At 41.5% G+C, this 12,459-nt stretch overlaps 1 protein-coding gene across 1 annotated transcript; it reads left to right on the top strand.

Moving 5' to 3' along the window:
* Nucleotides 1-7,273: 7,273 nt before the first annotated feature.
* Nucleotides 7,274-11,374, top strand: LOC136288236 (molybdopterin synthase sulfur carrier subunit-like). Its single transcript, XM_066181141.1, has 3 exons — nucleotides 7,274-7,369; nucleotides 7,716-7,837; nucleotides 11,248-11,374. The coding sequence occupies exons 1-3, from the start codon at nucleotides 7,358-7,360 to the stop codon at nucleotides 11,372-11,374; spliced, it is 261 nt and encodes an 86-aa protein (XP_066037238.1). The 5' UTR covers nucleotides 7,274-7,357.
* Nucleotides 11,375-12,459: the final 1,085 nt, after the last annotated feature.

The following is a 12,459-nucleotide window of genomic DNA, read 5'->3' as shown; positions in this document are numbered from 1 at the left end:
TGAATGTACTCTGAAGCATTTTTGAAGTCCCTGACTTCAAAAGAAAAACTTTCTTTTCTTTCCTTCAAAAAGTTGTCAAATGGGTTTCAGAGACACATAACCTTTACATCTCTTCATGTTGTGTGTGCTCGTCTCTGTCAAATAACCCTGCAGACTGCTTGGGTACCCTTCCCTAAGTAGGTAACAGACTGATACCTCCTCCTGACAAGCATGTACTCTGCTGGTCCCTGAGGAAAGCCCCAAGCCTGACACTTTAGGAGATGGGAGAGGAAATGAGATTGCTTCTGTACTGTACATTGGTCAATGTTCCTAACATCCATCAGGGAAAGGAAGTGGATAAGCTTGGTATTGGATCCTCAGCCTAACCCAGAGTACAGTATCAATTACTCTTTGCATGCTTTTTCAAGATTGTATAACTTTTATTACACATAAAAATTAAATACTAAAAATAACCTGATTGTATGCTTGCCTACAAAAGGAATGGGTGTTGACTGCATATTGTTGTGGGTTTAGTAAGAATGAAGGTAAAACCTCAGGATATTTGCTCTGTTTCCAAAGCAAAGAAATAATAAAGTTTACCAAGTTTAATGAATGCTCCTCAGATTCTATCATATAGCCAAATTAAAAATAATTTTATTTCTTTTAAAAACTTAACATCCCCACATCTCTATGTGATTGAAGTATATTTCAAGATTCCTGTTGCATGTAGAGTTTAGGGAAAGTGAAAATATTGCTGCCCTAAGATTGAAAAAATCCCCAAAATTGGAGAACTGTAACATTTAACATCTTAATCTTTAACCCAGCTCTGTAAAGATGGAATGACTATTGATAAACATGGTCATTTCAGAAACAGATTTCACACCGGTCTAAGAATAAGATGTCAGCTGGTGCCCTCATGTGGATAAGTGTGCCATTATATATAATAGAAAATGAAACTTTTAGTCAAAACAAAGCCATAGAAACTTTAACATCTCAGATTTGCACATATAATTTGGACAGATAGTTTAAAGGTCTTTCATTATCCACTTGCAGTATAGGCAATGTCATTTACATAGTTGTAAGCAGAATTTGCTACCTGGATGCCAGTATGCAGCATTAGCCCTCAATGTAAATTTTAAGTACGAAACTGAACTCATTCTTATCTACAGAACCACAGTCTCTCTCCCTCAAAAAGCCCCTATGGATTCACACCAAAATGTAAAAGTATTGAGTGGCTGGCTTTCAGAAGTAATTACAGAACCTTTTCCATGGTTTGGAAAAACTTCAACAGAAAATAATCTTTTTGAAGAAACGCCTTTCCTATTTACAAAGGAAGCATTCCAGTTGTCAGCCATCACAGAGTAGTTGAATAGGACCAGGGCATATGGGCTGGTGGAAATAATTCCTTTCTGATCAGCCTCATTGGAAGATACTATCAGTCAAGATCTAGGTGTGGTTTCCTGGAAGTGTGCGAAACAGGTGAGTGAAAATCACAGAACCCTTCCATTAAGAATATTAGTTCAGTTTTATACATGTACTGCAAACTGCATAAGGGTTTCTTTGGAGTGCTTGTAAAAGTGTATGCATTTTTTAACTCTATTACTTGAAAATATTAAACTCTAAGTGTAGAATTAATCAAGTTGTGCGACATTCTACAGAACCAGCTATATAATATTTACATGTTAAATATAAGGAAAAAGATTGAATGCAAACCTTCTACAATACTTCACAGATATCAAAAGAATCATTATGTCATATAGCCAGAATCTAAGCCTAAAATAGATTGCCATTTGCAGAATATTCTGTCACAATTGTGCCATGTGTGCCCCCAGTGGTAGCTAAAGACACTGACTTGCAATAAAGATAATAAACTGAAACACTAATCTGAAATAATACTAAGCAAAAACTTCAGCAAAACTTCCCCTTTCAAGCTGAGTAAAGCAGCTACAATGATTGTAAAGAATGGAAAGGCAAAGTAACTGCAATCCGTAATCTGACATTACAAGTTATTAACTGGTAGAAGTTGTCCTCATTTTCATCTGTCATCCACAGATCTGTGTAGTTCCTGGGGAATTCCATTTGCATCAGGAATACTGATATCGTGAAATGTGTCTTACTTTGTACAGTGTTTCAAATTCTTACACATTATGATAATTAGAGTTCCAACAATGTAATCTGGGAATGTAAACCAACAATGTATTATTCATCTTCCAGCCTTTCATGTCTCCCTGTTCTTGGTGCTTTACAAAAGAAGAGCACACAAACCTACAACTGAAATACTACAAATAAGAGCTATTTTATCTTTCTAAACATTATTTCAGATATCTAACTTGCCAGTATTCCAAATTCCTTGTCCTATAACCACTTTGTTACAGAAATTCAAGACCTTTGCAGGAAGTAGTACATTTTTGACAATATAATTCTTTTTTCCAAGGCAAGTAACACATTCAATATATTAAATATTTAGATAATCCAGACCAAGTATTATCCAGGTAGCTCCGTACAAGGTGCTTTCAAATACAAGGGTTAACTTAATGGTTAATATATTTTCAAATACATGCTATGGGTTAACTTGCACTTTCCTTTGGCATTGAAGTTTGCAGAAACAGTTTCTAGCCTAGCATCAACCCTGAATTCCCTAATGCCGTTTCCCATCATTCTTCAGAGCATGCGTTGTATAACCTAATAATCATAAAAAACTCCTTAACTGGCTTTATTTGAATGCTGATGGTGTGCATTCTAGTTTAATACAACATTGAGCTACCTTTTTGGGCGAAGGACAGTATAAAAATAAAAGAAGTAATCCCTCAAAGAACACTGTGGCTGCTAATAGAAAACTATTTTATACAAACCCTGAGAATTTGTGGATTTTTAAAATCTCACTGAAGAAGTTACACATTACTTACTGCTGTTGCTCAATAAAAATAAATTCTTGTAGAAAAGACTTTCCCATAAATGAGACAGTTGAACAGAAAGACTTGTGTGCCTATGAATTATAGTTCCGGACTGCTTATACTCTGCCTTAAAGCTGTGTATTCTTTCTCTGTACTTGTGCAATGCAATTATATTCGAAGGCCCTCTTAAAACTGGGTGATCTATTGGTTTAGGGAGCCAAAGATTAATTCCAGATGTAGTTATGCTCTTCTAGCCCTTCAAATAAGTAACTACTGCACCATCTGTTTTGTAATAGACAATTTCAAAGAGTGCCAAGGGGAATGTTAAATACATTGGTCAAACGGCTACATATACCTCACACACAGGAATTCTAGAGGTCACAGTGCCTCCGACAGATTCATATTTTTAAGTTTTTCTCTCCATTGTTCCACTACGGAAACTCAAGGAAAATCTCTCCTTCCTTCCAAAATAGGAAGATGTTTTCCAGATTATGACCAGTGCTGACATGCATGAGGACAAATTCAGACCTGAATTCAGTGGCAGTAGTGGATTCACAGTGACATGTGTCCTATACCTGCCTGACTTCTGGATCCTTGTAGATTATTCCAAATGGCTTTGGTGGGTTTTTTGTTTGTTTGTTTGTTTGTGGGTTGTTTTTTTTTTCTTTGTTTGTTTTTGTTTTGTTTTGTTTTTTGTTTTTTTTTAGGATTTGGGGTGTTTGTTGGGTGTTTGTTTTTCTCTCTTTTCCCTTTGGGGTTTGTTTATTTTTTTTTTTCCAAATGAACTCAGTAGCAAAAATTTAATGCTAAAATGACTTCAGAATTGGCTGGTTGCCCAAGGAATATGAAGAGCACGTGAGGTAATGAAGGGTTATTCCATGTCATGAGTGATAATTTCTATTTTCCTATAATAACTATTTTCTATTTTTCTATTTTCTAGTTATTTCAGGAAGCTTGAAGTAAAGGAATTTTCTCTGCTCTTCCACACAAAGTCTTATGCATCAATATCACAAAAAAAGAGCAGTCAGGTCTGCCATCAACATGGCCTAAATTCTTCACAACAAAACTTGAGTAAAAAACATTCTCTGAAGATATCCAAAGTATAAATCTGAACTTCTGAGCAGCAATTCATGATTTATACCAAACAGTCCTGAGAAAATGTCTAAAATGGAAACAAAAGGAAACAGAAAATCTGCTAGAAATTAGACAATCACAATCTTGTACAGTCTTAGAGAGATTTTTATTCTGCAGTGACATTAGGTAAATCATCGGTAAAAAGAATTAAAGATTAACAACATGTCTCCAGTTCATTCCTCTTTGGTTTTCCCAGTCATATTTTATACCAATTCTTGTAGTAAGTTGTTACAAAATTAGCTTAGGACTAGCAGACAGACTAGTGTACCCATATAAGTATTGCTGACTTTGTTGTGGTTCTCTTTAATCAACATCACATGCAGACATTCAACATCACAGGCAGAATCAGTGCTGTAGACTGTAAACATAGTGTCTGGGTATACTCCAGCTACATCTAAATATTCTAAGTTTGCTGATGGTAAGTAAGAAATAAATTAGTAGGAAAAACATCCCCATCTATGATTCCTTAGAACTGAACTTCTTATGGCTGCTCTTTGGGTACTGTAAGGAAATCCCACACATTCAGGAAAATTTGCACTTTTTCAGTATTAAACATTATTAAAACAAAGAAAAGTTGAAAAGTGGAATAGGAAATACCTGTTTTGGAGGACTTTACAACATAACTTTTCTGAAGTTGAAGGTATCTGAAAGAAATACATTCTGAAAATGTATATACACTATATTTGACTAATGTACATATTGGTTTGGGAGAATACATACACACCTTTCTGCCACAGCAAAGTTCCCATTGCTTATGACAAGATTTAATTGAAAATATTAGACTCAATAAGAAACAGAACTAGATGTTATACATTGCAGATACCCATATTCCAAACCAAAAGCTTCAAGAAGAAAATGGTGCAGGAAAGAAGGATACAGAATGGAAAATATTTTAAGAGAACATCATATAGAGCCAGTCTATATAATTACAGATAGTTTTGAATCCTGGTTTCTACAGAGCTAACATATCTCCTTCAGAGCTATAAAATTATCCCTTATTTAATCTTATGTAGGTATCCAGACTCTTCCCCAAAAAACACCAAACAAGCCAAAGAACCAGACAATCAAACAAAATCAGTCTGGATAAAACTCATTCTTGCAAACCAAGCAGTGTAGTTGTCCCACCTCTTGCTGAGGCTGATGTTCCTGGAAGATAAGAATTCCAGAATAAAGAGGTATTTAGGGGAGAATTTAGTTTTAGCCACTAATGCTACACTTCATCTTAATTCTTGGTTTTGATTAAGAACTTTTAGCTACTTCTTAGCTGTTCTAGAACATAGTTAATAGATCATCAGAGTCACAAATTGTACTCTATTCCTCTGCTTTCTAGGCATAATCTGCCATTAACTAAATCATACAATGCAGAGCTGAAGACTGATCCATCCTTTGAAAAATATTCAAGAACTGGTTTAGGTGAGTTATTTCTTGGAGCTCAAAGAAAGAAAATCCACTGCCAGTAACCCCTCTCTCCTTATTCCATAGTTGTCTTAACCCTAAATGTACAGACAAATCCTTCAAAGCTCACTGTTTTCTGGGTAGAAGGGCTAATTTTCTCCAGCTGAGGCCAGTACTCCCCCACTTCACTCTAAGAAAACGTACGGTACACCCTTTGCACAGGAAAAATTTGCCAGCCACTTGCTACATACCGGCTGGGTCATACACACCATATCAAAGTGATCTATTCCATTTAAGATGTATAGATCCAAAATTACTCAGCCCAGAGAAAAAAGAGAGTAATTATTCACTTGACACATGCTGTGTTTAGGAGAGTTCAATTTGTAACACTACTTAATCATTCACAAAAGAACACAGTTTTAAAAAGTAACTTATTTGTTCCTTACAGCAGAGGATTAAGACACAATGTACTGGGTAACTGGTGCAATACAACAATACAATTGCTCTGCAGAAATGACTGTATTTCTATCACACACTTTTTGGAAAACGTAATCACTTTAACTTTCATTGTGTTTGTAACTCAGAGGCAAGAATTATTACGCAGAAAGGTCTGCTTCCTTTCTCAGCCATTCTAGTTCATTATTTGAGGGCTTTTTTTTTTTTTTTTTTTATTAACTGACACTATTGCATCCAGCAAGGATTGATGTTCTTGTGGTCAGGTGGGGGTCAGTCTCTTCTTCCAAGCAAGAAGGACAAGAGCAAATGGCCTCAAGTTGTAACAGAGGAGGTTTAGTTTGGATATGAGGAACAATTATGTTATTGAAAGGTTGATCAGGCATTGGAACAAGCTGCTTAGGAATGTGGCGGAAACTGGCCCTAGAAGGGTTCAAAAAACCTGTGGATGTGGCACCCAGGGATATGGTCTAGCAGTGAACAGTAGTGCTAGGGTAACAATTGGTCTCGATGATCTATCTCAGAGGTCTTTTCCAACCTTAACAATTCAATGACCAGCAGCCTAAATCACAATTGCTGACCATAAACTTTATGACACTGATGATAAGAGATATGGGTGTGCACATCTTTACAAATGACTAGATAACCTGACAGAACCAGTCAGGTTCTGGAAGGATGGGTGTGGGGATACATGTTGCAGGGGAGACATGTAGTATGTGGATCTGAAAGGTTTTATCTTCGTAGTACCTCACCCAATGGGAAAAGTAGGATGGTGTTTAGAATAAATGAAGGCTGTGTCTGCTAAAAACTATAAAGACCCTAGGTGGGTATGCCCCTATGGGATCTCCCTAGTTTTGAGTGAAGTTGATTCTTGCAAACCGTCTCATTTGTGGACACTGGCCTTTGGGAACATGCTTTTCTACACACTGGTAATGACTGTGGGCTTGCCCCTGGTTTGTTTGCCTGGAGGAGCCCCTCCACGACTGCTGTGAGGTTACGAGTGTCACTAGACAAACACCACAGAGGTAACCCTAGCCACCCACAAGGAATAGTCTTGGCGCACAGTTATGCCGCGTGGAACAACTGCTGTGAGTCTCTCGGCAGCATTTTCTACACACCCCGTGCCACTCTCCCCTCCCCGGTGAGAGCCAGCCGTCTCCCATCCTGCTGTCCTTCCATGCTCAGTTACTGCGGGCAGAAGGGAAAGAGGCCCTAACCCTGAAATCCTCTGGCAGCATTGAAACGGATCCGTGGCTTTTACACGCCAGCTACAGCGGATGTTTAACACGGGCAAGGCTGTGCACGAGTAACGTTTGCGAACATCTGCAATCCCGATGGGCGCGGAGCTCCAAGTCCCCCCGGCGACCGGTCTCCAAGATCGGGCGCGGGCCCGCGTCCCGGCCAGGCCGCAAGGGGCGGTCCGGCCCCGGCACGGCTCGCCCGGGCGCAGGCGCCGCCGTGGGCCCGCGGCGGAGGGCAGCTCGCCCCGGGACGGCAGCTCCATGCGCTGCCAGGTAGGTGAGACCTGCCGGCGACCCCGGGGAGCGGTCCGGCCGGAGGCTCGGCCGGTGGCGGGCATGGCGGCAGGGCTCCCGCTGGCCCTGGCCCCGGCGGGCAGCGGGAGCGGCCTGCGCGGCGGCGGGGGGCGCGGATCCGCGGTCACTCACCGCCCCCCGCCTTCTCCGCCTTTTCCCCGCTGTCCTGACAGCCGGGGCAGGGGGGACGCGGCAGAGCGGATCGCATCGTGAAAAGCCTGGGAAAGCTTTTCTTGCCGATGTGGTTCTGGTAGTGTGCTGGTGTTTTGGGGGCGGTTTTCTGGGCAGGCCCCGCGCCCCTGAGCGCTCTTTGTCTCCTGGGCAGGTCTCGGTGCTGTATTTCGCCAGGAGCGCGGAGCTGGCGGGGCTGCGCTACGAGACCCTCTCGGTGCCACGGGAGATCACCTCTCTGCAGCTCTGGGAGGAGATCGTCAAGGTCCACCCCAGGTATGCAGCAAGTTACCCTTGAGGTGCACAAAAAAAAAACGTGGTTGGATTTTTTTTTTTTTTTTGTAGTGCCAATTCGGTGTTTAGCATTGAGCCGGAACACATAGCAGTACTTCGACAGCACAAAACCAGTGGTGTTATCTTCTTTGGGTAACCTGCACCTAGTGTCTCGTGTTTTGCGCAGCTGGAAGTGTTGTAGCTTTGTGTGGACACAGGGAAGGCTCAGGTGCAGGAGATGTACCTCCTGAGAGGTGCATGTGGCCCATTGTCCAGAAGGCTTGTGGTGTGGTAACCTGAAAACTACCATGCTGTTAGTTTGTGGAGAAGGTGAGATGTCACAAGGAGGGATCAAGCACAGCTAGGACAATAAATAAATAAATAAATTATGATATGCAGGTGTTTCCAATTGCTTAGGTCAGACGTTAGGGTGAAGTTCTTCATTGAAAGGATGCTTAGACATTGGAATGGGCTGCCTAGGGAGGTGGTGGAGTCCCTGTCCTTGAAGATTTTAAAGGAAAGACTGGACTTCGTGCCATGGTCTAGTTGGCATGGTGATGTTCAGTCATAGGTTGAACTTGATGATCTCAGAGTGCTTTTCAAACTCAATTGTTTCTGTGATTAACTGTACTGTAAGCCAGTGTGCCTATGGCACACTGCAAGGCAGGTCAGGAAAGGAACTGAAGCCCCCACAGGTTTTTAGCCACTCAGCCCTGGCACAGCAGATATGTTCAGCCACTTCAATGCTCTGAAAGACCCACACCACTGCTGGTTGCATTTCATAAGGAGTCTGGTCCTGAGAAAGCACTGTGTGTGCTGTGAGGGCCTCTGCAGCATTGGTGCTCTTGGGCAGGCCTTGGGCAGGGGACAGAAACATCCCCTCTGTTTAAAGCTGAGGGAAGGTACTCAGTCCTGTCAAGAATGAGTCTGCTGGACGAAGGTGCAACACCAATTTGGAGGGATGGAAGGGGGTTAAATAAACCTAAGGTGTAAGAGAGGTTGTGGTTCTCAGCATTTAGTGCTCAGTGGTCTGAAATTTCCATAACTTTGGACTTAGGTGTTGTCTTGGTTTGGGAAGACAGGTATCTGCCAGGTAATAAAAAAAAACAACTGCAGTTTCCTTTGGGATGGAGAGTGTAAACCCCCCCCTTCTCCCCCCTTTTTTTTCTTTTTCAACTATAAATTACAATCAGAGGCTCTTAGGCAAAGATTTGGGAAATAGGAATAGCAGTTTTTTACTAGTATGTATTACAAAGCAAACAAACACACACACAAAAAAAACCAAAACAACCCCACCAAACAACTACAGCATTAATAACAAATAAAAACAGTACCAAGAACCTTGAGGGCTTTGTTTCACAAAACCCAGGGCAGTTTGGTTTCGGTGTCCCTGCAGGATCCTCAGAGCACCAAGCTGAAACAGTGGAAAAGTCCCGGGCTGGTAGCTGGGATGGCAGGGTGTCCCGGCAGGCAGGGGGTGCAGGGTCACACTGTAGCAAGAGGAGCAGCACCGAAGAAGCCGAAGGCGAGGCAGGGCTGGCCCAGCTCCCGCGGGTGGCAGAGAAAACTCAGGATTCCGGCCGAACCGGTGATAGTAGATTTCCCAGGACTGGATCCCTTTGGCCACAGTGAGACTCTTTCAGCCAGCAGCAGCCGTTCTCTTTCTCTCTGAACGCTGGAAAAAGAAGAGCCCCCAGCTGCCTCAAGTTCTGTCTTTTACCTGCATTATCTCCCCCTTCCACCTTTGTCCACCTCTTTGTTTCAGTTAAGTACTCTCAAGGATCGAACACTTAGTCTCCTTGGTAACTTATGGGGAAAAAAATTCTTTAGAGAAAGAAGGAACAAACCTAACCCCCAACAGGTGTCCAAGTCTTCCTTGAGGCACAACCTTTCTTAAGTGAAATACTCTCAAACGCTATGAAAAAAATGAACTATTTAACAGTGGTATCAGTTTCCAAGTGAGACACTCTTCACAAAACACTGAATCAGGGACCTTTTCCTCACAGAGAATTGAAATAAAGTGTGTTTGAGTGCAAGAGGCAGTAGGGAATGTGTATATTTTACTTTGCAGCCTTTTCGTCTTTGTCCGAAGCAGCAGCAGCACCATTGGTCGTTTTGCCGTAATTTGTCAACTTTGTCCTTTTATGAATGATGACTTGGGGCAGTACAATTTGCATTTGCGGTTACTTCACAGCAGCCTTCTCTAAAAATGCTTCTGTTCCTAGCTTTTCTGGAAAAACTCAATATAATTGTAGGGCATTGACCACAGACTTCTATTCACATTGCTAATGGATATTCAAATTGCAGCTTGAGCGCACTTGACAGTGCTTTTCTGTTCCACCCATTTCCCCTAACTAATTAGTTTGCAAGGGACTTAAATTAGAGCCCATCCTTCTAATGGGCACTTCAGTTTCATGGTTGTGCACATTTCTTTAGTGGCTTGCTTTGCTTTCATACAATCCCTCGCTTCAGTTCGTTCTCTGAATCAGTGCTACTGTGTTTTGCTTAGTCTGTGCCTTGACTACTTTTGTCTGTCTGGCTGGTAGAAAACAAGATGATTTTTACTTGTACTCTATTGGTCTGCTTACTTGTTTCTAGGCAATACAGCTGAGATAGCTGTGCCAGATTTTGTAGTCTCAAACAAGAGCTCTTATCGTGCCTGCACCATGAAGTAAAATGCTGTTTTGTTTTCTGCTGTCTTACTGTTATGGCCCTCATGCATGCTATGTAATTGCACTTAGTGGTTTCCTGCCTCATGATATCCAGAGTTATGGACACTCACAGCATATATCTCACATAACAAAAATATGTAGAAGATCTGCCAGAAGACACATCACATTTGCTCTCTTGGTTCTGTGGCCGCTCCTTATCAGTTGCAGATTTCAGACCTGTAAGTACAAAAGAACCAAAGCCTTATAAAGTCTGAGCACACACAAGAGGAACTCTCTGATCACTGAATCTTCATGAGATATAATGAACAGCATACCACAATGCTTCTCAATGTGTAAGAAAATTGCTCCGGTCCAACCAGACTGCATCAAGACAGTATTTCCTTCTAATCCCAAATTGGATGGTTGCTGCCTCTTGAGTTACCAACTTTTTTATTGTAAGCTTCTGAAGTGGGTCTGGTATGCATTTGTTTGTTCTGACATAGGCCTATGAAAAATCCAGTTCCTGATTCCTGAAAATTATACTCATCTTGCTGCTTCTTAGCCACTACAAGAAAATCCGAGATTAGGAGGTGGGTGTTCATGGTATTCTTGACAATGTCTTGGAAGCAAAATTGTGTAAGTCTCAGTGGATTTTACCTCAGCTGCCCTGGACTGTGCACCAGTTTGTTGTTCAATGAAATCTTGTGGTTAAATGCAAACATTGTTTGGAAACCTATTTGTGCTCTTGCCAATCTCCCTCAGGCTTGCTGTCATCCGGGATCAAGTGATTTTTGCTGTTCGGCAGGAGTACGTGCTTCTTGGAGATCAGCTGCTGGTCCTGCAGCCTGGAGACGAGGTTGCCATCATCCCACCAATTAGTGGAGGCTGAACCTGAACCAGGTTCTGTTAGGTAGGTATCACTTATTGCCTGGTTTCCTGTGGAGTGTAATCCTGTGCTAAAATACTTCATGAATTCTGTGTGACGTTACAAGAACCTTTTCTTGTTTCGGTCTGAAGATGTGATTCCAATTCTCTCCCTCCACCCCAGTACTCTTTTGAGAGAACCCGACTTGTGTCTGGAGAGTGCAGTTGTGCTGAGCAGAAGCTATAAGACACTGCACCAGTAAATGATTGACACATATGCAGTAAATGGAAGACACTTCCCAGAGAGGTCAGGCATTGCTTTGAATCTGGGTTTTAGGTCTTGTTCCTCTTTCCTGGTTGGTTCTTCCTACCAGTGGAAACTTGGCTTGCCTAAATAAGATAATAATGAAAAATTTCCTGACAGTTTTTAACAGAAAAGATAATAGAGTAATTGACTGCTGCTTAGAAATTTTGTTTGTTTGTTGCTGGTAAAAAGGTGTCCTTAGAATAGCTTGATTTCTTTGCCTGCTTTCAAGTGCCAGTCCATCTATTCAGTGCAGCTTGTTCCATTGCTGCTGATCAAAACACTTCTCATTCTTAAGTGATCTGATGGCTGGTTTCTACTCAGGAAAGTTAGAAGTGTCTCCTGTGTGCCTGTAATAGACTGATAGTATAAGGTCCTGAGTGTCCTAGAGAGCATACTGAACTTTGGGATTAGACCTCTAATCCATGTTTATCAGAAACTGTGCTTTAAACTGTTTGATTTGATAAGGTAAGTACAAGGGACTGATAATATCCCCACAGATTTACCAGCACTGCTCAGTGGTCTGTGCTGGTTGAGTGTTCTGTTAAACCAGGGCCTTGGGCTAATTATAGTTTCATCCCAACTGTACCAGACTTTCCTATCAGAAAGAAATATGTAAATAAAACCAAGTCATTGCTTGTTATTTGCAGTTAATATTCTCTCAGTGAGGCTGCTGAGAAGAGAATTTCACATGTAGACTAGCCTCTTGGGCAAATAGATAGTGCCAGTGTTTTGCGTAAATTGGGGCATCAGCACTGGATAAAGAGCAGTTGGCTGATGCTAGTATCTTGAGGAACAACAACAGA

This window comes from Chamaea fasciata, unplaced genomic scaffold (genome assembly GCF_029207755.1).
Source record: "Chamaea fasciata isolate MVZ Bird 193981 ecotype frontalis unplaced genomic scaffold, bChaFas1.0.hap1 SCAF_4, whole genome shotgun sequence".
Classification (NCBI taxonomy): Eukaryota; Metazoa; Chordata; class Aves; order Passeriformes; family Sylviidae; genus Chamaea; species Chamaea fasciata.
Note: the sequence above shows the minus strand (reverse complement) of the source record. Positions and strands in the feature narration are given on the sequence as shown.